This window comes from Camelus ferus, chromosome 5, assembly GCF_009834535.1.
Source record: "Camelus ferus isolate YT-003-E chromosome 5, BCGSAC_Cfer_1.0, whole genome shotgun sequence".
Lineage (NCBI taxonomy): Eukaryota > Metazoa > Chordata > Mammalia > Artiodactyla > Camelidae > Camelus > Camelus ferus.
In genome coordinates this window covers 24,262,914-24,289,662 of record NC_045700.1, presented here as the reverse complement: position 1 = coordinate 24,289,662, position 26,749 = coordinate 24,262,914, and the positions used below count along the sequence as shown (strand labels likewise).

At 37.1% G+C, this 26,749-nt stretch overlaps 1 protein-coding gene across 13 annotated transcripts in view; it reads left to right on the top strand.

Annotated features, from left to right (window-relative positions):
• The window catches only part of GTDC1 (glycosyltransferase like domain containing 1), a 349,484-nt gene that overhangs the window by 75,874 nt on the left and 246,861 nt on the right, over nucleotides 1-26,749 (top strand). For 8 of the 13 annotated variants that reach the window (XM_032479395.1, XM_006191396.3, XM_006191394.3 and 5 more), the window contains one exon: nucleotides 24,532-24,735. In XM_032479395.1, the coding sequence (XP_032335286.1) occupies nucleotides 24,532-24,735 (204 nt within the window). Of the gene's footprint in view, nucleotides 1-8,854; nucleotides 8,972-22,800; nucleotides 22,826-24,531; nucleotides 24,736-26,749 lie in introns of those variants that run through there. The other 5 variants (XM_032479396.1, XM_032479398.1, XM_032479391.1 and 2 more) reach the window with 4 other exon arrangements.

Sequence of the window (26,749 nt, the reverse complement as noted above, 5' to 3'; positions counted from 1 at the left end):
TGCTGAATGAAAGGTAGCTGGACATCACTCTCTGGATCACTTTGGCAGTACATGAATGCCTTGCCTGCAACTCTCAGTGTCCCGTGTGGTAATAGCATCAGCAGTATATCCCAGAGGAGAGAAAGCAAATGCAGAAGGAGAGCAGTGAGGAACAAAATAATGCATTCTTTGATTATATGGTAAACTTACCCTTGCCACCCAGAGCCGATCATTATATCTGAAACCTTTATCACAGGTTTTGTCATCCCAAAGTATTGTGCATGGGCACTAATTTAAACAAGATAAGTATGTATGTTATTTGAGGTTTGGCCACTGCTCGATCTCGGTTTCTTCCCCTCGTTCTCCCTCCCCCATTGCCTTTCCCAACACTGATCGTGATTTGCTGTCAGAATCCGTGGCCGTGAATAAAACTGGGCAGGGGATCGTTTTGTCAGAAATTAGATAGGCTCAGGTCGTAAATGCTCCGTGCCCCCATGTGTGACATCTGGGGCCAGTGCTTCAGTCCTTGCTGTTTCTGTAACAGCCTTTGGTCTTCTTCTCACAGCTGATTCGGTGGGGACGTGCAGGAGGAATGGACCAGCAGACCTTTGGTGTTACTCATCAATGCTGTATTAGTTTCACAGCTTCCCCCCCACCTCCCCGACTGGCAGGGAGAAGCACACTGCCCCTTGATGGTGCCGAGCCCAGGGTACAATATGCCAGCGTGGGACCCGGGCTTGTCACACAGTTCCTTCTTTCTTTTCATTTGGTGTAGAAAACGGAGCTCTGCCTCTACTTATCCGTGTGTTAGAGAGAAAAAGGCCATACCTCGAGGAGCTAATGGCTTGTTGGTGTTTTCAGTCACCAGATTCAGGTAGAAGATTTAGCTGAAGCTTGCAGCAGCACACACTTGGCTTTCTCATCTGTGTTAGCTTTGCTTCTAGTACAGAATTGAGTAGGATAGAAGAGACGGTTTTCCTGTTTGTGTCTGTGGCAACTTTGTAGATGATTTGTGGTTTAATCCTTTAAACATTTTCAATCATTTATCACCTCTTTCCCTGTAAAAGCATAAATTATTCAGATTCTAATGTTATAATCTTTTAATCAGATTATTTAGTTTTGGAGAAATCAAGGTCACAATAGCAGCCCACACAGTTGACTCTGAGGAGCCACCTAAAAATTATAACACTTATATTAGTTTCTTTTTTTGGCCAGATTTTATGGCCTTCCTTCATACGATCAGATTTTAAATAAGATTATGTGATGGTGAGTCATGTACTTGGTCTCTGACCTCTTAAACAGGTACATATATGACTCGGACCCCTTTTCAGTCTGATTTTTTAAATGTTAATCTCTCACATGGCTTTCAAACTGTCGACAATATTGTACTCACACTAATTTCTTTAGGCAATTGATCCATTCTTCAGCATAACTTTTGTTTCTTGGGTCTTTTCAAGACCTGTCAAAGGAAACAAAATGCTAACCTGACTTTAAGGGGCAAAAAAAAATCCCCCCCTCTACCCTGTACTATATTATTCTTTGTTCTCTGTGTGCATCAAAGTGACAATCCCACACTGTCTCAATTGAGCGAGTCTAGCGCAAAAATAAAAAACAGCCTGGCACTGTTCTAGGCTGGCAGCCAAACTGTTTTGTGTAGCTTGGTTCTGGCGGTGGTTTTCATAAGGCAGAGGGTCTACCGTCCCAGCGTCACTGAAGGAAGGCAAGCAGCCTTAGCCTTTCCTGCTCATGCCGTTTCTTTTCCCTCGTCTTCCTCTTTCTTCACGTAGAACACCATCATGAAAAAAATACTTTTTCTTAAATAGAGACATCGTTCTCCTCCCAGCTTCCACATTTCCTAAACGGCATTGTTCCGTATAGGAGCTTGTGCTATATTTGCCTTTTCCAGCTCTCTTAGAGATTTCCTTCACAGTTGCATTTTTGCCATACTCTTCAGAAAACCCTTTTGAATATTGCTAACTTTGGTCATGTTGACATAGTATTTTTGATTGGTTGGAATCTTGTCTTTCTTCACAGCTTATTATTTGAATTGAAACTCTTGAGTAACATTTGCTTATAATATATGAATTTTTACGCCAAGGTGTCTCTTGTTGGGACCAAAAAGCTTCCTATTGTTTTTTTTTTATTTTTGTCTAAAACAGAGTCTGTTCCTATCTTTTCTAGATTGAATGCTCATTTTTAGAATGTCTGATAAATGTAGCTGGAAAAGCAAGTGAGCTTTCACTCAATATAAAGATGTACATTTAAAATTTTTTCCTTTGAAATCAAAATGCAAGGTAGAACACAAAAGTGTTTTTAAGCTTCTCAATTATTTCTAAATTGTAGTTAGTGACGTACTCTTACAAGGGACGTGAAAATGTAGCTTTAGGATTTTTCAGTGATGATTTGAACAGGAGACTAGATTTTCACTATGAGCAAACATTCTGTGAAATTTCGTAGAATGTTCCTCAAGATGTAAATTGTTTTCTGTTGTATTAAGCAAAACAAATGATTTATATTCAAGTGATCACTTTAAAAATTAGTGTTTTGCAATCAAGATAAGTTAAATAGGCAGAATATGTTTTCTTAGGAGATTGATATTATTTTGACTGATTTTTATTTTTAAGATCATCAGTGATTTCTGGCAATAAGAAAATTACTTCAGGAGAAAAAACTCATGTCTTTTTGTAAGTGTGTAACAAATATGATGGAAAAGAAAATAAATAGTGGTTTGTGTTAAAATTATTAAGGTGAAACATTTTTATACCCCATATATGCTGAAAAATATATGTATTATGGGTGTAGTAAGATAAACTTGTACAGTCTAACAGTTTTTTCCTCCCAGAGATTTCTGATTTAGAAGAGGCTTTAAAATCATTAAAAAGGCTTGTAAAACAGGTATATCAGATTAAATAAACTCACCTGTTATTTTCTCTCATGCTCAAGACAGGTTCAGCAACATATTGGCTCATTACTTTAACAAAACAAACAAATACTCAAATTGATTTGTGTGTATAATGCATATGTATTAAATACTACAATTCTTACTTCCTCCCCAATGCTGTTTTGTTTTTTTTTTTTTAATCTTGCATTTAAGTGACTTTTTCTGTAGAGCAGCTAAAATGAATCTGGGTGGCATGTTTGTTAAATTATATTAATTAAATCTTTAGGTCAAAATTTTAGCTTGAATGATAACAGTTTTGAGAAGGAATGCCAGTGAAACTGGTTTTTTCTCTTAGTTCAGTTAAGTACTTGACTATCTTGAGTCCTTTGTGTCAAGGTTTGGTAATATTAGAATTGGTGGTTAAGGATAATACAGACAAAAACTCTTTCATTCTGTATATTCACATATATTGAATAATGTGTTTTGTAGATTGAATACTGCTCATTGACTTTAAATACATTTTCTCCATTGATATGATTTTTATTTGCAATTAAGCTCTTTATCTCTTTTGTGGTAGGAATATATCTTTCAGTGACTTAGGAATTACAATGTGAATTGTCCTATTTATTTGTTTATTATAACTATACACAGAGACATAATGGAAATATATTTAAGACCTATAATGTTTGAGCAGTGTTTTTGATAAATGCTACTGAATTTTTCATTTTTGTAGGTAATAAATTCTGTAGTTTTGTTTCATTCAGGACACATATCAAGGCTGCTATTATCTTTATAGTTTGATATTTTACAGTTTGCAGGAGTTATGATATAGAAACTTAATCCTTACATTTGTAAAAGCATGGAAAATAAATTTATTAATGGATGCCAGCAGAACTGGATAAAAACAAGATTTATCGTTTTAACTAGGATTTTATTATATTATATACCACGTTTATAATTATGACTAGGTATTTTATGTCATTTGAATATCAGTACAGATTTTAAACCTAACTCCTGGGTAAGTAGTGTTTGATGTTGGTAACATACAATGACAAATAGTGATTTCTAAGTTCATGTGGTCAAAAATATGAGTGATCTTCCCTTAACCATACAGTACGTACTTCAGTGTTAAAAGTCAGTAGAGTATTGCATGAAAGAGTATGTATTAATTCAGTTGTTTGATTCTCCCCTTAGTTTTTTGATACATTTTAATTCCCCCTGCCCGACATCTTATATTATCATTCTGTAGAATACTTTCACAAGTATTTCATATGTTTTCTGTGGCATCTCACACTGCTCACTTTTTATCCATAGTACCATATGAGTTCCCCCTTTCAGGTTTACGCTGCATATTTTAAGCTGCTGATAGTGTAAGTAGATTGCAAGGTAAAGTGACATTTAGCTTTTTGAGCTAGTCTCATTTTTAGTATGAGAGCAGGTTTTTTTTTTTTTTTCCTCCCTGTCTTCAATCTTCTCATATTTCTCATTCAAACAATCTTACTAACATGGAACAAAGAAATTCAGAGATTTGGCTACAGCAGCAATTGAAATGCATGAAAAAGTGGCTACTACAATACAATTTTATTAATGAATGATCTACATTGGTTCCAGCTGTGTCCATGTGATTAGGCCTTCACTAGGCAACAATGGGTATTTCCCTATTGCTTTTATTTGATTTCCAAGAATGTGTCATCTGTTACATCGGCCCCTGCCAATATGCCCCCTGTAAAAGTGTTTTTTTTTTTCCCTTCCAAATTTCTGAAGCATAAGTTGAATACCCACACATATCCCTGCTGAAATATTGTTTCCAGTGGATAGTGGCCTAGGTTTGTATGCCTGGTGTTGCATACCAAAATTTCAGAATATAAATTAAAGTGAATGTTTATTAAGATTATCGATAAATTTTCGGAAGTGCAGTTGCCTGGTAATGCTAAAGATAGACTATTTTCGCTTTTACGTTTCCATCTTAATATTTTATTACAGTGGTATAATGTGTTATAGAGGTGGACAAGCTTGCAGATTGAAATGGGGCTCGTCCAGATTGTTCCCTTCCCTGGACCATATGGTATAGTTCTAAAAGCCTTTTGTACGCTGTCTGTTCAGCTTATTGTAAACTCAATCTTTAGTGCACCTAAAAAGATAACCAAATAAAAATGGGCCAGAGAAAAAAGACTTCGTATCATGTAAGGGCCCTAGAAAGATTTGTTTTAAAGGAGATAACTGTAGATGAAATTGAAGTTGAGATGACGTAAACAAAGGGACCTTATTCTCTGAATATTCTTTTGAGTTCATATAGATTGTCGTAGATTGCCTTTGAATGCTGATTTCAAAATGAAGGCATTTCTGTTATCTGCCTTTGCTTATTATCCTTATTTCTCTCATACTTGCAGGCTCCTGAGGAAGAGAATGTAGCTTTTATCTGTTTTACAGAAGAAGCCTCCACCTAAGAACAATGCCAAGGAATATATAAGGCCCCCCCCCCCCCGTTTTATGAATATATGAGCTTTTCTTTGACTGATTTCGCTGAGAATTTAGGGCTTAAACTATCAATAATTTCACCCTGTTAGCCTTTCCCCATATTCAGAGACAGTTGTAAAATTTCTAATTCTTTTTCCTCCCCCCCCCCGCATCCTTTACCTATTATGGTTCTATAATTCTATTTTAGGAAAAGAGGATAAGAGATTGCTTATTCCATATGCTGAGACTCTTTAAAAGCTGGGAATGAGAGTGGTTTCTCCTGACTCTCACCCCCCTTCTCTCCAAAATAAGCTACGTTGGAGAAGAGCATTAGACATTACCCATTGCTTTTTGGCACAAGAGACTTGAAGCTGAAATTCTACCAAATGGGGAAAAAAAAAAAAGAGAGAGAGAGAGAGAGAGTGAGCCTGTGAAGAGCATGATTCTTTACTCTATCATTACCCTGAGCCACTGAAAGGGTAACTGAGAGGAACTCAAATGTTATTGGAATGTGTAATTTTCCTCTGAATGGCCACAGTGAAATATATTTGAACAAAAAAGGCAGAAAAAGTATATGTGGCGTATGGAGTCGATGGTGGTTGAAATTAATGAATCTTTTCAGCACTGTACAATAGAAACTATCCCAAGAACAGTATACATTTAAAATATATGTCCAACTGAAGCTTACATGGAGAGACAGATGATTACCTTAGGGAGGTTACTAGAGACAGGTGGATGCCGTGACGGTATAATAATGCTAGTGATAAGCTGGATGAAGAATACTTACTGGATATGTATTTTTCAAGTTTGGAATTTTTTGTTCGAAAACAGAATCACTGATTTCAAGTTGGGGGCAGTTTTTCCTATTTAAAAAATACTGTTATCCTGGGGTCTGTCATTTATTATGGAGATATTATCCGAGATGCTCACGAAACTGAAAAACATAGTTTATACTTTCAGGTAAGCTAGGTTCCTCTTTCCTCCTCTCTGTCCACTCTCATTTTTTATCTGTTTCTTCGCGACCTTCAGCTGTTTGTGTGTGTCTATTACATACATGAATGAGCCACATCATATTCTAAGCAATGTTATTTTATTGGCTTGGGGTATTGATGGTTTCAGTTAGGAAAAGAAGTAAAAATCTTGTAATGGCTGTGCCACAAAGGGATTTCCATGGAGGAATTAGAACATGTTTATTTAAGTAATCTAGGTTATAGGAAATTGTAGGAACACTGTGGACATGCAAATTCAAAGTTGTTTTTATTTCTTTTCCCTAGAAAGGACTAGACCACAGCCTGAATCAAGGAAGAAGGAGCCACAGATAGTCTAACTCAAATATCTCCTCTTTGTTGTAGCTTACTCTTAATGATACAAATGCCTCAGGCTCCAAGTAGTAGAAAATCTCACTGACTGTTACTCAAATGAGTATGGGTTTTATTTGTCTCATGTCTTAAGAAGTCTGGAGGCATTTAGGTCACAGGTGACTGATGCCATCAAGGGTTGTCCTTCTCCATCATACTTAGCACATACTTTTTGCTTCTTATTCCACAGATGACTTTTGTACCTATGCAAGTTGTGTTTACTTTGAAACAGGAAAGAAAGTGAAGGGAGCCCAGAAGCCTAGTTTTCATGGGGAGCTTTCTCCCTTTAGAAGAGGATGCCTGCTCATGGGGAATTCTGTACACTTCATCAGTCAAAAGTGTGTCACATAACTACCTCTAGGATGAGAGAAGAAGTCTTTTAGTTTTCTAGTCTTTATTTTGGAGGAAGGCAGTGGGGAAGGAGACTTGGAGTGAGTGAGGATGGATCCACCCCGAAGTTACCTGCTGTTACCTCTTCGTTCTTTTCTATAGTTAGTTGCTTGGACCTCTGAACTTTCTGGATATTTGGTATAGAAAGCAACTTGCTGTTTGTTCCCTTCTGACATCCAGTACATGTGTTTTGGTTTTGGAAAGGTATGTTTCTGTGTCTGAGGACAGATTTTGCAATTAGGTCATCTTGGTGTTCTTACACTTAGCACAGTCCCTAGAGAGACCCTCAATAAAACACTTGTTGAATGAATGGATGAATGAATATTAAGATTCCGTTATATTTGTTAATATTATTGGTATAAATCATTTATATATGTAAAGGGGACAGTCATATTTTTAATTTGTGAGGGGTTGTGAACTAAATTTTATAGAATTGTTCATTATTGTTAAAGGGACATCAATGTAAAGATGTCAATGTTGTTTTGCATAGAAGATATTTAGTTACGTGGGTGATAGAAAAATCATCAAAATGACTTGGTACCAATACTTTTGATGGAGCACGTTCTTCCATGAGTAAATAAAAAATATAATTTCTTTTTAACTCCATGCATAGATTATTTTTTAAACAACGATGTTTTGTAGTACTTCTGTATTAAGATATCAGTTTTTGAAGACATAAGCAATTTGAGCTTATTAATAAGGCAAACAAGTCATTTGATAATTTATGTTATTGATATTGAGTTATAGGATGGAGTTTTTAGATCCTTGGAAGCCTTATGGCTAAAGCACACTAAATCAGATTTTATCCTAGGTGACCTTTTGGGTGTATCCTTTCTTTTAATTCTTAGAGTGACAGCTTCATATTTTTTCACAACACATGCAAGCTGTTACATACAGTAGAAAAATATGTTCAAAAGGAACCCTAAGAAGTCATCTTTACATCTGCTTGCTTTGCCCTAAACTGTATTAGAGGATTGCAGGCTACTTCTTTATTCAAAACCTGCAGAAGAAATGGCACAGGTTGTAACTTGGTAGTGTGAGTCAGTACCTCGCAAGTCCTCCTGTGTCTTACCTAAATCTTTGTTGTGTTTTCATTTGGTTTCTTTTATTTTGACCTCAGAGGACAAAGCAAACAACTATCCGCTGTCTCCCATGCAACATCCCCTATATAGCACTATTTTAATAAATTCCTCCCTTTTCATTCACGATGGCAGGGTTGTTGGCACCTTAATTACTAAAACAACCTGTGCATGGATAGAACTTATCTCAGAGCAGGGAGTGTATTCAAGTATCTGGAACTCAAATTTTCTATCTGAGCAGTTTATAGTCACTGAAAATAAAGGAAGCCCTTTTAACATTCAGAAGCAGTCCTGGGAGAGAGGTTCCTTATACAATCACAATTTAGGCAAGATAGTTTTTGAGATTTGGACTTGGAATTGGGTATCCGTAGTCAGTCCCTGGGTCCTTAAGTTGCTGTTTTGGTCATACTTTAGGATGTCATAATTTATAGGGGAGCACTTTGTGCTTAAAAATACTGCTTGTAAAAGTTCAGCCCTTTCTCAGTATTTTCACTTTTGCATTCCCAGCAATCAGTCGTGTGTTTGGCCCAAAGTAGGCACCGGGTAAATCTTTGTTAAATGAGTTGTTCTGGTATTCCTTGGTAATGCTGCCTAATACCGGTAGCTTGATGCTTTGCATTTCCCCATTCCTCTTTAATTTTATGCTGCCCAGTAAGCACTCATGGTTTACTTTTTGTTGTCTTTATGTTCCCGTTCGGTGATGTCCACAGTGCTTCAGAGCATATTTGAACACCTGACGGCTGTAGTGACGCCTGGACAGTTCACTTCATGATGAGGCTGTGACTTTCAGTTCAGCAATGCCTCTTTTGTTCCCTTCCCTTCATAAGGTGAGGGCTTTTTGTTGTGTATTGATGAGAATTCAAAATACATTAACTGAGTGTCTCTTCTTTGCTGGATTATGCATGCATATAAACATGAATTGTACCCAAACTCTGCTGCCACAAAACGGAAATCTGGCTGGGAGGACACACATGTGTCCGATATAACTATAATATGGGTAGGATTGTGGTAACGCTCTAATTGGGGTACAAGCCAAGTTGGTGGTACTACAGAGGAAGGAGTAATCACTTCTGACAGGCTGGATATGAGTAAGCAATTGACTTAAACCTTCATGGAAGAGATGGGATTGCGGTGGAGTCTTGAACTATATATGTAGGAATCTGACGGGTAATAAAGGTGAAAGGGTTCCAGAAAGAGGAAGTAGCACTGGTAGTGCTTGGTGGTGAGAACGTGTATGGGATGTTTGGTCGTGGAGTCTGTTGTGTCTGGTGTAGCAGTGTGTCTGTGAAAGTGGTAGGAATTGAAGATAAAAAGGAACTTGGCACCGAATTGTGCGGGGTCTTGTTTCTTGCTAAGTAATTTTTCTTTCTTCTGTAGAAATAATCATAGGTTTTTGAGTGGAGGATGGGCACTAAGATACCTGTAAGTTTCAGAGGAAGAATGAAAGACAGATGAAATGTAGTTGCGGGTGAAGATGGTGAGGGAAGCTGGGGGCAGAAGGACCTGGGAGGGGAGGGGCTGATCCCAGAGGCCTGGGGTGGGTCAGCTAAAAGCCCCGCCCTTTGTCCTTGCATTCAAAGTTGTGCACCAGTGTCCTGGCTGGCAATTTGGAGCCTTCTTCCCACCTACGTCATTTTGCAAGACTGTTGAACATGCCTCCCTTCCCCACACCTGGGAGGCCAAGTATTTTAGCCTGAGTTCTAGAAGAAAGCCAAAGAGGGAAAAGGTTGAGTGGCTGTTGCGTGAACCTAGTGTATCTGCATATTTCTTCAGCTCCTCTTTGTAATCGGGATCCTGGCTTAACACTGTGCTTTTTAGGCTTTTGGCTGTTCTTCTTTGTGTGTGTGTGAGTGTTTGAGCTTTCTTTTTTTTATTTTATTTTGTTAACATTTTTTTTTATTGAATGATAGTCATTGACTGTTTTTCTTAAAGTAGAACTGGCTATTGGTCCCTCTCTGAGACCTGGCTTAACTGTTTTATAACATTTATCACCCTGGGTTGTAATTATATCCAGGCTTGAGACCAGAAACTATATTTGGGTTATTTGGGTCATCTTAATATCACAAAACACTTAGCTTAGTGTTTAGAATGTAGTCGTTCAATAGATGCTTGTTGAATAAAGCAGATTCGTTTGTGCTTTGCTGTCACACCCGCCCTTCCTGCTCTCTCACATGACAGGCGTGTTCCCTTTCAGGTTCTGGCTGTGCCTGCTGCCTGGAAGGCTTTACATCCAGAGCTGCGTAGCCCCCTCCCTTTCTTCTTCTGGCTTCCGTTTAGATGTCACCTCATCAGTGAGGTGTCCTCTGACAACTGCACAGAAAATACTACCCTTCCCCAACCTCGTCCTCAGCAGCCCCTGTTCCCTGTGATCCTGTGTGATTTTTCTGTATAGTTCCTGCCACCATCAGATGTACATTTACCTGATGGTTGTCTTTTGACTCCAATTAAAAAGAAATTTCTTATGATAACACGAACATTTTGTTGTTGTTGTTGCCAGATTTATCCCCAAATACTTGGAACAATGATGGCTACATAGTAGGCACAATAGAAATTTGCTCAATGAATGAATGGTAAAAACTAGACTGCAAAGGAGAATAAACATTCATCTGCAGGTTTGTTTATAGGTTTATGCAAGTGATGGTATTGTTAAAACTTTTATGATATCAACTCATTAATATTGTGCTCAGAAAAATAAAAACAAATTCTATTTTCTGTAGATTGTGCTTGTGAAATCTAATTATGGATTAGTATTTGTTTTAAAAATATTTGAATGCCAAGCAGATCTAGTCAGAAAACACTTTTATTATCCATGCCAGCTTAATTTCTAAGGCAGTGAAATGGAAGACTGTCATTTCAGCAAGCAACTTATTTTCATTTGTGAGAATGGAATATTGTGAATATTCTAATTGATTTTTGAGGATGGTTTTACAAGAAAATAATCCTTGTTTCTGTACCCTGTACATTTGCCCTTAAAACAGAAGGAAACTAGAAACAGTCATGGACATTCTTTGTTCAGGAAGGTGCACACTTATAACTGATTTTGGGATCAGCCAGTCCCAAAGTAAAAGGTAAATCTTGGGATACAGAAAACTTTAAAAAAGTCCTGATTTAAAAAATCCCTTTATATGTATATTTAAAGCTTCCAAAGAGATCTAGGCTGTTTATCATGAGCTCAAGCTTCTCTTTTATTATATTTTACTGCAAATTCACTTGGATATTTTTCCAGAAATCTGAAGTCTGTAATTTGGCAGTAAAAAAGTTGGTTATCAAATCAATATTATTATATGGCTTTTGGTGTCATAAGAATTCCCTTTTGGAAACCTATAAAAACTCATTTTTTTCTCACCATAAACTTTATCTGTCACTTTTCTATAAGGTCAGAGTACTAATGTTGGAGGTGATCTGCTCTGGGACAGAGAGTCAACAAAGTGGTAATAAAGTTAAAAAATGCCACTAGGCACTTTCCTAGGATTAGGATTTCTTTTTCATATCAAGTTTGTGCTCATTTTAAAATATGGAAAATTGTGTTTTGATTGGTGTGTTCTTAGTGTCCCTTTAAAAATCGATGGAACGATAAGCTTGCCTCTAATTTTTGATTTAGGTATTTTATATTTTTATTAGTATTTGTGTATTTTTCTGGAGGTTAATTCTTAATTACTTGTATACTTTTAGTGGTAGGTTGTTTTCTTTCTAGATTTGTAAGTTAAGTTTTTCAGTATAGACAGTTTTAAAAATGAAATATGATGAAATGGTTACATTAGGAAACACTCCAGGAATAATAGAGTTATTTCTTATTACTTCTTGAAAATGAAACATAATATTTAAATTGTAAAAAGTACTAGGACTTGGAGGTTGCATTTAAAAGTATTTCTCTATTAAGTCTGAGTTGCTGTTGGGTTATATTTATTGAGTATGCTTTCACCTACCGTGCGTATATCTAAGTATAGGAAAAATCTGAGTATATGGGAGGAGACAGCCTTTTCACATTGCAAGACTGTGTCTCTAGAGTTTAAATAGCCAATCAGTCTCATTTCTTTTTTTAAACATGTGTAACACATATGGATGATTATGCAATAGCATTTTTCTGCTTTCTTAATACAGACACTTTGGAAATTAAGTGTGAAACTAGAAGACATTCTTTTCACTTTTATTCACCTTAATTAAATATTGCCTCTTATTTCGAGATTCATACCTAATTATTTAAGGCACAAATTAATTTTGACATTTTACTTGAACTTTAAAACTTTGAGTTTGCACTATACTTCCTCATGTTCCTATTCAAAACCGTTAAGTATCAAAATAATGTTTTAGTTCCTAACGCACTCTGTCAAAGTACAGCCCCAGGTTTCCTATATATAGTAAATAAAGATCTTTATCTGTTTATAATTATTTAATAGTTCAACTACATTCTTAAATTAATTGAATATTGCTTTTATTTTATGCATTAGACAGGCAGTATTTGCAAAACCAAATTATAGTGTTTGTGACTAGCAGTAGCCCCATTAGTTTAACCTTTGATGATTAGTTTTTTAATAAGTTTCTTTATAGCAATAGCAGTTAAAATAATTTGAAAACCACTTGCAATCTCCTGGAAGGGAGTAAGCCTTCAGTAATTGGGAAGTAGTTTGTTATTTCAAACGATTTGGCCTCCTTCCCTAAAGTTAAGAAAAATTTATAGTTTCTTTTAATTGCAAGTTGAAACATATTCAATGAAGATAACTTGAAGAATAAAATGAAGTGCAAAGAGAAAAACAGAATCATTTGGAATTCTACCGTAATGATTATTTATGTCTACCTGTGTGCACAAGCACGCTCTCTTATTGTTATCTGCTCATTTCATTGTATATTTTCATATATTCGTTTCATGCAGTCACACAATAGTAGAGACATTTTCCCATGCCAATAAATATTCTTCAGTATGATTTTTGATCATTAGTCACTTAATACTTTTTTTTTGATAGTTTGATTGCTTTCAACTTGGGGCAGACTTTAATAAAGATTCCTGACAATTTCCAGGATTAATTCTTAGACGTGTTACTGTTGAATCAAAAGATATGTCCAGTTGTCAAGCTTTTTGTATTACGTTCAAATGTGATAGTAAATTTTAATATTTCAAAGCAAATCTAGCCTTACACATTAGTAGAGTGGGTAACAGCCCTCAGGCTGTGTTTTCAGGACCTGAGAGAGACAGGTCATTTTAATTCACAGACTGTTCTCACCTCCAGTTGACCCATGAACAACTCAGGCTTGAACTGCACAGGTCCACATATACCGGGATATTTTTCAGCAGTAACTACTGCAGCACTGCAGGGTCTGTGGTTGGTTGAAATTGCACATTGGAAGGAACCCACTGTAAATTGCACACAGATTAAGCCCCCACTCCCTCTCATTGTTCAAGAGTCAACTGTACTTTGCAGATGGCTGAAATTTTGCCGTCACCTGTTGCCCGTTTGTCACATACGTGTACTCCTGGAGAGGTGACGCATTGTGCCTGGCAAGGATTTACTCTGAACAATCTGAAGGAGTTTATCTGATATTTTAAATTTAGTTCTTGCACGTGAAGTTTAGAAACAAGGCAGGAAAAGAGACATTAGAGCACTGAGCAAGAGGAATGGTAAGCGGAAACAAAGCATTGCTTTGCTTTTCTCAGTTCTACTAAGATCATTTGAACAACTGTTATATGAAATTCGAGGTATTATGTACCTAGTTTTAGGAGTTTAAGTTATAATCTCTTCTGCAGTGATTCAGGCTGTTTGTTAACTGTGAATGCTAATTAATCCAGTAGAGAGACTTACGGTCCCTGCTATGGTACGCATGTATGCCGGATAGAGATGCAAGGGGGAATTAATTAACTCCTAAGCAACCTTACTCTGTTTGAACACACTGTTTGCAAAGTGCGAAATTACTTCCTTAAGAGATGTTGAAGATGCAGAGTGCAGCTTTGGGTAGTTTGCAAAGAATACTCTGTACTCTAGGGTCTGCCTCATTAGACAAAATATTTGTATCATTGGAATGTCTCCTTGAAAAAGCCATTGATAAAGAGATAATAGTGACAAACAAGGCCACTAAATAGATAAAAGTCATAGTGCTTGCTCCAGTCAGGAAACTTTGAGCTATTGCTACTTATCTTCTATTCACTGGAAGCTTGTGTGTCAGATGATATGGGCAAGCCTGTGTGAAAGTATGGAGAATAGTAGACCGTCTAGAAATTATATGCCGTTGTCTCTGTAATGCCTTCACTTTGCACAACATGCTCGATCCTAAATATCTTCAGGATATTAAAATCCCAGTCTATTATTATCAGACTGACTCTTTTTCTTATAATAGTGGGTAGCTAATGATATGCCCCTTGTGATATTTAAAAATAGTGATACAGCTCTCATTACCACATCTATTAGCCCCAGATTTACTCAGCCCTGGTCTAAACTGGGTTTCTGGGCTTTTTAAAATTTATCAGTAACAATTTCTAGACTCTGTCTAGAGATGCCTTCTTAAAACATTAGTAGATGTCTTAGACCATTGGTAAATCAGAAGATGCTTGAAAAATATATGGCACCTAGAAAAAGACCCACTGCAATGAATAAATAGAAGAAAATGTACTTTTAACTAATCCCACTTCTAGTAAACTTCTATATTCATGTAGAGCTTTGGAAGTAAGAGAAGTGTTAGTAAATATTTTAACTGATGCAGCTTTAAAACACAGTTTTATTGGTTTGTATCTTAAAGAACAGATTCTAGGACTGATTTCACCTCAGACTTCCTAATATCATTTAAAAAAATATGTTACTGCAGGATGACTTTCACTGACATAAAATGTATATTAAATTATTAAAAGTATCTACACCATACTAAGGATTTCTATTTCTAGCCCTTTAGTCCTCTGTGGAAATTTCTCCTCCTTCTCCCAACTGTTTACCTGATATTCTTTTGCCCCCTGATTTTGCATTTCTTTTAAGTTGGTTTCCCTCACTGATAAACAGATTGAGTTGTTAGATTATGTCCTTTCTATTTTTCACTGGAAGTGAGTAAATCCAGAACGTTATACTTGGTGACATTTATTTCAACTCATCAAGGGAATGCCACCCATGTTTGCTTGGGTTACTGCACTTCAAATAGGACGTTGAGAATGTTTGTGTGTTAGAGTAACTATGCTATTTCTGTTTCAGAGTTAACTGAAAATGTGATTCGCACCTCCCACTTGGAGAGGGAAACTTCCCAACAATTTTTTATTTAGTTAATACAGATTAAGTTCTTAAAAGATGTTAGTGTGAGACACACCAGTGCCAGTGTGGTTAAGACTCTGTTAGTCATTTTATTTTAAATTTATTTGGTGTGTATATTTATAATTACCTTGCACAAACCAGGTCTGAGTTAAAATTTGGCATGGAAGTCAGTGTAGTAGCAAGATAATGCTTTTGTCTAATAAACAATGTCCATCTAATGATTAAACCAGTTGAATCCTCCAGGTTATAGACCTGACTGTCCTTGGGTTAAATACTCTTACAGAGTCCGGTCAGGTCAGAGAAGATTGTTGCCCGTGGTGTGAAACATGACTTCTAAACACCTCAGCAGGACTGCTGGCAGAACTGTTTTCCTTAGAATGAGTTGTGACTTTCTGAATACCGTAAGATGCCACCTGTTATATTTAGATGGTGACAGAATGTGTGCATTAAGTTCTGTCTGTGAGAGTAAATGTTAATTAGTAGTAGTAAGAGGTGATTGTGTGTGGTTGATAATAATAAAGGTCTTGGATGAGTTAGGAAGAAATTGTCAAGGCCATTGCTAAAGGGTTTTATGGCTTACTGACTCAACCCACATTTGTCGAACCCCTTCTGTTTGCTAAGTGTGGGGTTACAGTGGTCATCAAGCAGACCTGGTCAGTGTCCTCATGGAACTTAATGTCCAGTGGGGGATATGGATATTATATAATCACCTATGTAAATATAGTCTGCAAGTGATAACTACCAGAAAGTACTACAGATTGTTATTTCAAGGAGACTTGGGCTTTGACGGCAACTGTTGCAAATTATGAAATAGGCTGACCTATTCAACCCCATGGCTGACCTCCTCACTGCCTGCTCCACACCTTTCCTGTCGTGTGAATCTTGGATACTCTTTCCTCCATCCTCATCCTGAAGGTCTACTATCCCATCAAAAAGTTGCCAGTTTAGAGCTGGGGGAGGGAAGTGAAAGATAAGAGTTGTGAGGTAAGAGGAGGGATGATTATGCAGGACTCAGGAAGGAGTCACAAAAGTTAGAGTTTCATGACCCTAACCGTTTGGTATTCAATTTTGTGTGACATACCACTGATGTCCTAGGTTTGCAAACTATTGGGGGTTATTATTGAATATAATATACACTAAGTGTATTTATCGTCTAATAGTGACATTTACATCCCACATGCACGTACATTTCTATTGTAATATTTATCATTTGCGTAGTAATAATGATTAAATATTGATATTTAAACCCCAAACTCCAAAGACTGGAAAATGGAGGCACCTTTTATTTGGTCATATCATGTGCCTGGAGTGAAGTAAATAGGAAGATATGTCATTATGGGGTTAGATGCCCCGGGTTTAAACCCTTGCTCTGTTACTTACGCTTTAATGTCAGCATTCTCTGTTTCTTCTTCTATAAAAGGGAAATGATTGAGCAGTGGCACCAGCATTCCTTCCACGCATGATTCTGTGATACACCCTGGCTTCTCCACTTAGGTCCCCATATCTGAATGGGTCAGGTAGCCCAGTTTTCTCCCACTGAGCTGATTTGCAGCCCATTTCGGGAAGGTAGAAGGCTTGGAGAAATGCCATCTTGAGAAAGCAAATACATTATTCATCTTGTCAAACTTTTATAAAATGCATAATTGTTGGCAGAAAGTATTTAAAAATGCCTTTTTTTCTTCCCTGCTAAATAAAAGCCTAATTACTAACTGTGGGATGGGATCTCCAGACTGATGGTGAGGGAACTGGTTTCTCATCCTGCTTCCACTTCTAGTATTAAACTGGGATGACGATAGATCAAACAGAATAAAAGACTGAAGGTGATTTTCAAAATTAATGGTTCTCACTGATATTCTCTTAGGCCATGAAACTTGCTTTGGCCTAGAATTCAACTGTTTATGGTGTTTCTCTGATTTCTTTAATCATGGTTACTTCTGTTGTGTTCGTAGGTTAAGATAAACACACATTTCCATGAACTTAATTTATTGATTTCAGTAGGTTCTGCTTTCTGTGAACAATAAGAAAAAAGAATAAATATTTGAAAGAGAATATAGTAAACTGTGTTCAGATATCCTAGCTGCTTGAGTTGGTTTAGGCTTCGGGAATAACGGGAGGTCAGTAAGTAGCGAGTAGAGGTCTACCTAACACTAGTTTGCTCAGGACCTGTGTTAAGGTGAACACAACGTTACTTGTTTAAAGGCAGAATCAGCTTCCTATTTTGTCCTGATTTTCACTTCAAGCTCTACAGAACCTTAGTGGCATTCACTATGTGTCAGATCCTGGGATAGCCCCCAGGAAAGTAATGGCATGGTCCCCATCCTCCAGATTTCTTATAGCCCCATAGGGAAGCAGGGCCGTGGAAACAGAGAGAAACAAATAAAATGATACTGTGCAGAGTAGAAAGGAAGTCATGTTTAAGAGCATTTCAGGGACAGGCTTCATAGAATTGGTGATTCACTTGCAGAAATTTTTTAAAAATTTCATCAGGCAAACGTGAAGAAAAGGCTGATGGAAGAGAGATAAAGGTGCGAAGTCACAGCAGTGTAAAACAGCTGTGTGAGTGTGAGTGCTTGGTGTGGCTGCCAGGATCCTGGGGACGTGGGGGCAGGGGACTGAGGTGAGAGAAGGAGAGCCAGGCTGTGGCGAAGAGAAAAGAAGAGGCCAGAAAAGGAAGGGCTTAACTGCCGTGTGTGGGGTCTTGGGTTTTGTCCTTGGTGATGGAGATATGGAAGGCTTTTGAGCTTGCCACTTCACAATCACGTTTGCATTTTGGAAGATCATTTGTGGCTGGGTTATGGAGAATGGTGGGATGGGGGCCAGATTGTATGGTAGCATGGAGACCTGGTGAAAAGGGTAATGCCATAGTTCAGTTGAGTGGTGAGACGGTTTTCTGGTATAAAAGCTTCTATTGATTCATGAATACACTGCCACATTTTAAAATGTCAGCAAATTGAAAATATTTTTAGCATTCAGCAGAACTAATTCATTGCTACTTTTATAGTTTAAAATTATTCATGTAATTGATAGCAATGAAAAATGGAAAGAGGGTAATTTATTTGTCAGTGGAATTAAACCAGTACATTCACAAAAATTTTTTCATAGTTATAATTCTGCTGTATAATGTGGAATATAACTTTAAAACATTTGAAGTAATGAATTGTAACATATATATATATATATGTCTAGTTGTTTGTGGAAGTTATGCATATTGAAAATAAGTGAATGATGTCATAATGCTGGTTCGTGTAGATATTTGTCCAATTTGCATTTGATACTGACAGTTACAACCAAGACTTTGTATTAACTCAAGTCATAGAACAAGTGATGGATATTTTTAAGCAGAAAGTTAAATCCCAAATTGAGAAAGAATGAAGATATTTGTCAGGGAAAATTAAATAGCCATATATGCATATAAGATTATAAGTTTGAAAAGAGTATGTGGTAAAAGATCATTGCTAATCATATAATTGGAACAGCACATTTGAAGATAGCTTTAAATTGTCTCACAAACAGTGTGGCATATAAGTCTTCTTACCAAATCTTTGTTTTGGTGCATAAATCCTCAGTTCTTAGTTACCACAATAGGAAACAAAAGTCAGAGCTGAAGAAATTAGTATATCCATAGCCTTGTGAGGGAATAAAATATTAGAGTGCTACACCGTTTTCAGTATGAACTCCATATTTTAAAAAAAAAATTGCTATTTAAGTACATAGCACTATACAAGTTATCATAAATGTTAGATTGTGTGCCCCATAATCAAATAATGGAATAATGATCAGTTTCTGTTACACATTAAACTAATGCTCAGGAGTCTGATTTCACTCCTCACTATTAGTCAGACTTTAATTATGTAGAATATCGTCAGTGCCTATAGTTTATTGCAGTGTGTTTGATAGCAGATTATACATCAGTCTTCAGAGATTACACTGAGGCTTTAGAGGTGAGGATGAATTTGCTATGCTTGGCTTTTATGAAATGTTTTTATGATAACTTTTTCCTTGGGTCTGTTTATCTCCCCCCACTCCCCCCTGTGATAATAGAATGTAGTATGATACTTTGAGGGAACTCTTTTATCAAAATATCTTTTTACTACAGATTCACCCTTAATAGGTTCTGTTAGGGGAATCAATCATGACATGTTTCAAAGCAGAAGTATTTTCATGCTTTTTTTTTTTTTAACTATTTAATGAGATTTCAGGTATATTTTAACAACTGGGGTTTCCCTGATGAATCATTGAAATAAGTGAGTGGGCTGGAAGGTAACACGAACTTTTCTCAGTACTGCCCTATTTTGCTCTGCTGGGTTATGGGTTGCTTTTTAAATAGAACCTGGGTGTGTTGGAGTTGGTGGGTGGAGGCGCAGAAGAGGGGTGTGGAAAGGGTCAGTTAGAAAGTACCAGGTAAACCTCTCATGACCTATTGGGAAATCCTACTCAAATTCTACTTTCCCCACTTCATACCATTTAGTATTTAAGGTCGCTAATTTTTGCTCTACCAAGCTCAGCCTTCCAAATAGTGTACATATAGGCAAATAGAAAATATATTTTCAGCAACTGATTGAAGTTTAAGGTATGAAGCCACGTGTGGATTAGCCTACGGAATCAATTTCTCATGTGTGTGGGATTAAAACCGTTAAAACAATCATCACTGAAACCATACCTTCCTACAACGAATAGCAGTAAGGTGTCTGTGGAATATATTAATACAACAATTCCTCTGATTTAAAATTATTACTTGGTATTTGGTTGGAAAATTATTTGAATATTATAGGTAACTGGATTGACATCATATATGAGGGCTAATTATGGGTTTTCTAATGTGACTTAGGTTTAGTTTTGAAAAATACACATGATTTATTTATACTTAGCACATTTTTTCCAGTAAATCAGTGGCATATTGCAAATTTCCTTTATCTACACTGTTAAAACAAAAACAAAAACAAAAAACAAACAAAAAACCCCTCAACTGCCACAGCAGTTGTAACTGCTAGAGGAGGTAGACAAAAATGTAGTTCACCTTGAAAATGATCATGGCTCAGGGAATAAAAAAACTGGGTCAAGCTTAAAATAAATGCAGGTACGGTGACAAAAGTTTTAATGCAAATTTAAAAATATTCACACCATTGGTTTCAGGCAACTTTTGTTCTTGGTGATCTTATCAATGCATTATTCATTTTTAATTGAGATGACTCTAATGGCACCTTTTCATTTTGGTCAAAATATTTATATGAAATATTTGACTTTTCACTTTGTATTCCCTTTTAATTGTAAATGTAAAAATTTGGAAAGGCAGATAATTCTCAGATAGATCATTTTGACCTCTGATGACCTTAAATAGAATTTGAAGTGGTTTAAAATTCCAGTGTCTGCTTTGGCTCGTTTTATATTGCTAATTTAATGTTTAGCATTTAACTAAGTATCATTAAATCATAGTATTGATAATGAATTAAACTTTCATAAAGCCTTAATAGTGTAGTAGATTCTCATTCATCTGGTGTCACTGGGGAATAAAATATGCTGAAGAAATGAGGTGTTTTTTTTTTTTTTTTAAACTGAAGCTTACTTGTTTAAGCAGAAAAACTTAAAAGTTGATCAAAATTTATCTGACACATTTTTATACTCTTTTAGGGAGCAAGAGTGGACTGGCCATTTACGCTTTTCTTAGCGTCATAAAACACCATCATTCTAGTGCCTTGCAGAAAGGACCTGGGCTTTCTGTTTGGTATTTATTCTCCAACGAGAGAAGTGTTGTTTGTTTGTTTCTTCCTTTTAAAATGCCACACCCCTAATTCTGATAAACTTTCTCAGTTTAAATGTCCCAGGGTTTAAGGTCTGCGATGGCTGACGTGCTCATGCTTTAACAGAGTCATAAACCCAGGCACCTGTGTAAGACATTTGGCTGCGGGTGGGTTCACCCACCATCTTTTGGCAAACGCCTGGTCACAGCCTCCTGCCATGAAGGAGACCCTCTCCTTTGGAGTAAGGACTTTCAGTGTTGAGGTCCTGTTACTGCTGTCCCCAAACACTCACTCTCCAGGAACCATTGCTTGTGGGGCAGTGTCTGTGTTTACCTGGCATGCTCGTGAGCATCTACAGTGTCAGGGTGACCACCTGCAGTTTTCTGGGATTATTGCTTAAACAAGCAAATGGTGCACTTCCTTTATCTTTTAGTTAAATGCCAGCCTAATAGCAAAAATCCTTTTTAACAAAGTGTGGTTTATTTTTTATTTTTTATTTTTCCAACTCATGCTCATATGTTTCCAGCAGTGTTTTCTAAAACAAAACTCAAGCACAGTGAAAGTATTTGAACTGTTCTTTAGTGTGCTGTAATGACATAGGTTTGAATCTTATATTTAAAAATCAGCTTCCCCTCTTTTCCTTACACCTAGTGGGAATCATCTTTCTTCCAGGTTGGGCTTTGGGAAGAGTACAGGGAAGAACGTTATTTTGTTCTTGCCACAAAAGTTGCAGTAGAAGTAAGTGGGGAACTGCCAGGATTTGTCTGTCTCCACAAAACAAGCAGAACAAATTTCCATGAATCAAAGCCACTAAGTATAGTTTTCAGAGATGGTAGGACATAGTTACTCTCCCTAGAAAAATACCCCAAATGCAGGCACACCCGTTGGCTTCTAGAAGAATGCTCAAGTAAACGCTAGTTCAAACCTGTACATTTCACTCTTCTTACTGAGCTATTAAAGGGGTGGAAATCTGCTATAACTATAATCTTTTTTCCCCTTTTCTATTTTTCAACCTCCCACATATTGGTGTTCAGTTCTGCTTACTGAGTGTCTCAACTTTACAGCAGCACCTACACGTACTGCCTCCACAGTGGCTGATGGTTTGCAGATAACTCATGATTCAGACCCGTAAGAAACAACTAACTACATGGCATAGTACGCGCTGTAGATTAATCACGGGAAAGGGCAGAGTAATGAAGAATCAGAAAGCTTTGTTCCCCCTAATATTAACATTGCTTTCTTTGAGGTTTTATGAGTGAAATATTCTCTAGGGTGGTTTATATCAAATTCCATCATTTGGGGAAATATCTCAGGTCATTTTTATAAGAATCTTTTGGAGACATTTTAAGCATATACACCTTAGTGTGATTAGCTCAGAGGAAATAAAGCAAGATAGTAGATTACTGTCATATGATGTGGTAAGCAAATTAATGTTAAACTGCTTTTACTTCTTCTTGAAACCTTTGATACAATTTCAAAATTGCCTTTCATTGGTTTTTCATTTATGTTCTAGAAATTTCCATCATTTGAAGGATTAATGGCTATCACATTGTTCAACTTGGAGGCTGTCTGTTAACTTATGGAATACCTCATTATTAAAGGTGAAGCCTCCAACCAGCCTGAAAAAAATCGAGCCTCTGCATAGCTCAGTTTCTGAGTTTACTTCTTACCCACAAAATCTGTGGGACCCTCAAATTTATATTTGAAATACAGGCTGCTGGTAAGGAATGGGTGACACCCACTGCCTTTCAAGTGCTTGTGTACTTCCACCTTTCCCACCTTTCTTTGGTGACTAGAGAGCTGTCCCTGAGGATGATTGATTTTAAAATGCTGGAGGATTCTAAGATATCCCTTCTCCTTAAGTAAGATGGTTTATACTAATAATGGGAAGGGCAAAAGACCTTATTACTCTTTGTTAGCTATTATGCTTCAATTTTCTCTTCACAATACATCTCTGAGGTTGGTGCTGTTACCCTTGCTTCAGAGGTAAGACTAAATCCTGCCTCGTTAGGTAACTTGTCCAAGGTCATACAGGTCAGTGGAACGTGACCAAGCTGAGCTTCAAACTTGTATCTCCCTGACCCCAGGGCTCATGCCTTTCCCATCTGAGGAACACTGCTTCCTCTTTTGCAGAAATATGTGTTTGTATATTTTCCCCAGAAATGCTCATTGGAAGATTCAGACATCAAGAAATAAAGTTTTTTCCACTTCAGTTATTTCTTTGAGAACCATTTGAGAATTTTTGCTTTGAAAGACAATTTAAGCAGGCGTTGCTTTGACTGAGAGAGGTAAAGCACAGTTTTCTTAGTTAAGAGCATCGCTGAGTTTTTGAGACTAATAATTTTGTGAAACAACATTATTAAAGAAAGCAATATGCTGTTTAATGAGTGGTGTTTACTTAAGTCATAAAGGAGAATTCAAACATCTTGGAGTATTTTTTAAACAATGTAGTTGTTACATACCAAGTAATATTTCTTCTTTACTTCTTACAGGAAATAGCATCTAATTTTAAATGTATATGAAAGTTTTTACATTCATACATATATTTTTATTTCACTGAGTACATTAACAAAAGTCATATTATTAAAATAAAATGTTGCTCGACAGCCAATTCTCTGTGATGAAAATTTTACATCCTTAATAACAACGTTACTTTATTGCTCATAATGCATTTGTTGCTTAAAGAAAGACTAGAAATTTTGCTGGTTCACATACAGCTTTACCCCACTTTTTTGGTCTTCCTTTGGGGGAAGGATACTGACAGTAGTGGGGAAGTGGTCAAGGTATGTGCCATGTCTGAGGAAATTGTGTCCGAAGATTTTTAACCCTAGAGAATTGAGATTTGAGTATGAATGTGCTTTCTTTGAAAGATGGATTCACTGGGGGCATTGATAGCTGGTGAATTTAAAGATGGATGAATATGAGAGTTCCAGAATCAGAGCATTTCTGGACTGGAAGGGTCCATACAAGTGAAGAGCTCCCTTGGAGTGGAAGTCTGAGGACATGAGTTCAGTGACTGTCCAAGTCTGGATGGAGCCCTCGGCCAAGTCAGTTCTGAGTTTCCTGGGTCAGGGTCAGAGCCATTCCACCGGGAAGTGTCATCACAGCAGGAGAGGGCTTTAAACTTCCTGGAGTAGGAGAAAAAAACAAGTCATTGTGGAAGCAATCTTAGGCCATGAAGAAAACAGAAATCAGGAAAATAAAGCATCTTTATTTCCTCTCATTAGTGTAAAAATATGAATCCCAAAATGTAAGCCTCAAGTGTTACATACTTTTTTTAAAAAATGGGACAAGCCTATTTAAAAAAATAATGTCTGTATATTATTTTATTTGTTTTCTGGGTTTAATATTTTAACTTATTTTTATTTAAAAAAAATCTTTATACACATACATATACATTTGAATTCCTTTTTTCTTTTTGTCTAGAATCTGTGAAGATTTGAAAGGACCAATGAGTATTCTCATTGTTGAGGCATTCTATGGAGGGTCCCATAAACAGCTGGTGGATCTGCTTCAAGAAGAGTTAGAAGACTGTGTCCTTCATACGCTTCCGGCGAAGAAATGGCATTGGAGAGCACGGACATCGGCTCTGTACTTCTCTCAGAATGTCCCCCCTAGTGCGCGTTACAGGTGAGTAGAGCTCTGGCTGCATCTCCAGCCCGTTTTTACTGTCCCCGTTATGGGGGTGTTGCTTCTCTGTTGGCCTCTATGAAATTTCCTCTCCAACTATGGAATTGCTCAGTGTGACTGCAGTAGCTCTTTCTTTAGAGATGGCAGAGCAGGATATATTTACACTCTGAGGACACCTGGCCAGTAGGAAAGTGGCCTCATTTAGACCCTACATGCCTTTTCTCATTTGTCTTGTGATTTTATCACATGCACGTGTGTGGGTGTGGATGGCATCTTTTGGCCTGAGATGAGAGTTGATCTTGTGCCCATTTGTTTTTTTTTGTTTTTGTTTCTGTGTTGGTTTTTTGTTTTTGTTTTTGTTTTTTTGCTTCCATAACCACTGTTGTCTGTTTTAGTTAGTTTACTGTGTCTGCTCTGTACTAGGAGCTAAGATTTGGAAACATGGATATGACCAAGGTCTGTGCCTTTACAGGCTTTAAAGACTATTCAGGCAGAAATGGACATGCAAGTGCAATGAGAGTGTGGAAGAAAGAAGCTGATTTTGGGTGTGACAAACTGGGGGTTGCTCTATAGAGTTGGTAACCTTGGCTTAGTCTGGAAGGATGAATACATTTGGGGGATACAGGCCTCAGTTTTGAATTTTGAATTGGTAGGAAGTGGCAGCTAGGGGGACCTGTTAGAAAGTCTGATGGGACACACTGAAAAGGTGGGGTGAGAAATACTGATTCCATTTTATGGGAAACAAGTAGAATGGAATCCCCCAAACATGTCTGCTGCTGTGTGTCTCCCGATGGCTAAATAGTGGAAGGTTATCCTACCGTGGTTTCCCTGTCTAATGATCTTACCATTCTGGGCCCCTCTGTTAGGACCGCATTAGTTCAGGCAGGAGTGCGGAGTGCCTGGGTGATGATGAATGGAGTTCGAGCAGACAGGGTGTTAGGAAAGGGCACATCGCGAGCTGCAGTGCCCACCTCGGCTTCAGAGCCATGTCCATCTGCTGCTGCTTGTACGGTAGAGCAGTGACGGGGGGAGAGCAGCTTGAGATTTAAATGTAGGCTGCTGTTCTTCATAGTAATTTCTGAACAGAAAATAACCCATTTGGTGTATGGAAACCCTGTATCACCTCTGAGAATTCACACTGTCAGCTGGAATAGCAGTGGGCACTCAAGTCATGTTGCTTGGGATTATAAAGCTAAAAGCTGTTTTGGGGAGGGTATCTTGAGAATTTTGTATTTTTGAAATCTAAAAGTGTATTTTTCCTTACCTAATTTAACGTTTTGTATTCTGATATCACTCAGTGAATATTGTGGAGTCACTAATAGTATTAGAAATGTCAATGCATGGATCAATATAAAAGTTTTAAAGGCAGTAATAAGCCTATTGCTGGGTTAAAATCCGACTGTTTAGAGTTGCTTTCACATCTCATTTAATTGTGTTTCCGCAGCACCAATTGCATTATATTACTTAAGGTCAAATAATCCTGTTGACTATATGGCACATTTTCATTTAACATTACCATTTGATATAATACATTCACACACACCGAATGATATAATACAATGATTTGAAAATTGAAAAGAACCGTTTCTCTATCTGCTGTTAGATTTCATTTTGATTGTGCAGTGTTTCCACATGGAATTATTGTATTACAAATATGTGTGTGTGGATAGCATGCAAACAGACACTTCCATGCCCATGGCTTCCCCACTTGCCATGAGGTCTGAAGCATTTTAGGGTAAATGTCACAGGGCTTTCTGAAGCAGTCTTATTTGGGAGGTAGATTTCTGAAAGATGGTGACATAAAGTTTTACTCTGTGATAGCCATAACCTCCAGGTCCCAGCAGTGGTATCTGTGATCTTTTGAGGTCAGCTGTGTAAGCTGCAGTTAATGGTACTTATTAATCTAATCAGACTTCACTAAAAGATATGCCTCACCAGTCTAACTTACAGTTATATTTGACTAACGATAACTTACCTACTCTTTACCAAGTAATCTGTTTGAATACTTTTGGAA